Source organism: Sciurus vulgaris (genome assembly GCF_902686455.1).
Source record: "Sciurus vulgaris genome assembly, chromosome: 6".
Taxonomy (NCBI): domain Eukaryota; kingdom Metazoa; phylum Chordata; class Mammalia; order Rodentia; family Sciuridae; genus Sciurus; species Sciurus vulgaris.
In genome coordinates this window covers 36,216,838-36,219,945 of record NC_136466.1, presented here as the reverse complement: position 1 = coordinate 36,219,945, position 3,108 = coordinate 36,216,838, and the positions used below count along the sequence as shown (strand labels likewise).

Here is a 3,108-nt window from a genome sequence, read left to right as displayed (position 1 = left end):
ATTTATATGTGGTGCTGAGGATTGAACCCAGTGCCTCACATATGCCAGTCGAACACACTGAGCCACAAACTCAGCCCCCTGCTTTGCTTTTTTAAAGTTAAGTGATCTGGGACTCACAGAACTGAATTTGCAGAACAGATGACAAGGGAAGTAATAAAGTTAATATGTAGGTTATTTGACTACAGTTAATGTACTATACTAAGGTAATGTACTCTACTAAGGTGTTCATCCAAAAACCATCTGAGGTGTATTGGTCATAGTACATGTATATTAATCTTCAAAATTTGCATTTTCTCCATCTTTTCCACAAGGGCACCAATCATGGCACCTAAACACTTTACTGGAATCGTCATCCAACACTGAAGGACTGTTGATGATCTTTCAGTACACCAGACTTAAGAGAAGAACGTGTTAATTTGTCAAAAACTGCTCATACTGATCACAGGCTAGGCTTCTATTAATGTTTTTTTATTTTTCATTTTTTATTTCTGATGAATTTTTTTATATGGTATTTAGATTTTTAACCTTAAGAAATACCAATTTTTCAGATAAAAAAGCAATTGTATGCATATCCCACTGCCATAATTCATTAAAGTATGTCGACCATTAATTCTCTGGGTCCCTAGACAAAATGGATTTTCATTAGATGTGAAGGGAGAGTCCAGTTTTTCACTCAGCAAAAGTTCCTTAACATCTAGTGTATATCATGAAGGAGAGTAACATTAATTTACCCCTAAGGGAGGATATGAGTACTTTTAAACTCACTGTGTTCTCCACACAGCTTGGAGTGGGATACACACTTGTAAAAGATGTCAAGTGGGTGTGACAAGTACTAGAGAGAAACTGCAAAGATTGGACTAGAGAGGAGAGAACAACTCTTCCCAGGAGTTAAAGGATGGATTTATCAGTGGGATAAAAATGTGAGGGATGTGCCAAAGACATAAGGAACATATTTGGTATGAATTATTTTCCCCCTAAAAGAATGCATCTGTACTCTTCCTGGTCCTTTGTGACAGATGGTAGCTGATCATGAGCAGGGCTTCCAGGATTGGTGCAATGAAGCTGTTCTCCAAGCAGAAGAAAGCAGAAGAGCACCAGAGGCCAAAGTTTTGATCTCAGCCTGGTTAGTCCTGAATATCAGCCCACTGGAATACCCTACCCAATGGACCAAGAAAATGACAAAGAGAATAACACAGAAAACTAATGTTACATTTTTACACTTTAGATTTTTATTTTTTTTTTTCTTTTGTGGTAACTGAGGATCAAACCAAGAGCCTGTGCATCCTAGGGAAGTGCTTTACCACTGAGCTACATTCCCAGCAACAAATTAGATTTTTAAAAGCAATTTTTACATGAATGCATTGGATTCTTGTCTCAGTGCTGTGGGGAAGGCAATCCATCATCTGTAGGTTCACACAAGGAAGAAACAAATCATGGAACAAACAGGCAGTAGGAATAGGACTCACACAAAGGGCCATCATTCCCAACCCAGGGATCTCCACACTAGGAGAAGAGTAAGAATAGAAGACTGGATGGAACTGAACTAAATAGCAAAATGTAAAGTAAAATGATTTAGGAACACTTAGGGAATAGTGTAAATAGGTTTTAGTACAATTTCTTCATAGGAAGCATCAATTCTTTTCTGTTGTTTGGGCAGGTAAAAGGCTATGAGAAGTAAGAATACCAGTACTGAAGAGGGCTTCATTTTGGTGGGCTTCTCAGACTGGCCTCAATTGGAACTCTTTCTTTTTGCTTTTATTTCAATTTTCTACTCCCTAACCCTCTTTGGCAACACCACCATCATCGCTGTCTCCCAAATGGATTCTCGACTGCACACACCCATGTACTTCTTCCTCTGCCACCTCTCCTTCCTGGACCTCTGCTATACCACCAGCACTGTGCCCCAGCTGCTGATCAATCTTTCTGGACTGGACAGGACCATCAGCTATGGAGGGTGTGTGGCCCAGCTTTTCATATCTCTTGCTCTGGGCTCTACTGAGTGTGTGCTCCTGGTTGTGATGGCCTTCGACCGCTATGCTGCAGTGTGTCGTCCACTCCACTACACAACCCTTATGCACCCTCATCTCTGCCAGGCATTGGCTATCACCTCCTGGGTGGGAGGCCTCATGAACTCTCTGATTCAGACTGGGCTCATGATGGCCATGCCTCTCTGCAGTAATCAGTTGAATCACTTCTTCTGTGAGATGCCTGTATTACTGAAGTTGGCTTGTGAGAATACAGGAGGCACAGAGGCCAAGATGTTTGTGGCCCGAGCCATAATCTTAGCCTTTCCTGCAGCCCTGATTCTAGGCTCCTATGCACACATTGCTCAGGCAGTTCTGAGGATCAAGTCAATGGCTGGACGCAGAAAGGCTTTTGGGACATGTGGCTCCCACCTCCTGGTGGTTTGCCTTTTTTATGGCTCAGCCATGTACACATACCTCCAACCTACAGGCAGCTACTCCGAAAGTGAGGGAAAGTTTGTCGCCCTTTTTTATACTATAATTACCCCCATGCTCAATCCTCTGATCTATACCCTAAGGAACAAGGACATGAAGGGGGTTCTGTGGAAGGTATTGGGGAGAAGCAGAAACTCAGTGTAGGAGGGGAAACAAAGTCAAATAACATTTTCTATGATAATTCACATTTCCTGAAACCTAATCTTTTCTTTGGAGGCAGTTGACCACTAGACAACAGCCCTACTGAGTCCTCAGAATTTTAGTATATTCCTTCTTGGGAAGTTGGAAGTGAGAATCTCTAATTCAATTTTTTTATGATTATTGTGCAGGAGGGAATAAGTCTTCTTTTGTATCACAACTTTCCACAAGAATGAGCTTGAGAAGAAGGTATATTTTGCCATATGTGGAGAATAGGGATGGATTCTATGTATTTATGAGAGACAGGGAAGACTAATTCAACGTGGCAACACCTTTTCTAAATGTTGTCAGTTACTCCCAAGGTGCCTAAATGGGAAGGACATAAGTTCGCCCCTAGTTTGTTTGTTTGTTTGTTTGTTTGTTTTAATAAATCGTGACCCTGACCACTCCCACATAACTCAGACCTATTTCTACCTTCTCAAACAATAGTTACTCTTCTAGTCTTCTAGTG

At 41.3% G+C, this 3,108-nt stretch overlaps 1 protein-coding gene across 1 annotated transcript; it reads left to right on the top strand.

Moving 5' to 3' along the window:
* Positions 1-1,667: 1,667 nt before the first annotated feature.
* Positions 1,668-2,603, top strand: LOC306664746 (olfactory receptor 2Y1B-like; the record flags this gene model as incomplete). The annotated part of the gene is made up of 1 exon (XM_079145792.1): positions 1,668-2,603. One exon carries the CDS (start codon positions 1,668-1,670, stop codon positions 2,601-2,603), a length of 936 nt encoding a protein of 311 aa, XP_079001918.1.
* Positions 2,604-3,108: the final 505 nt, after the last annotated feature.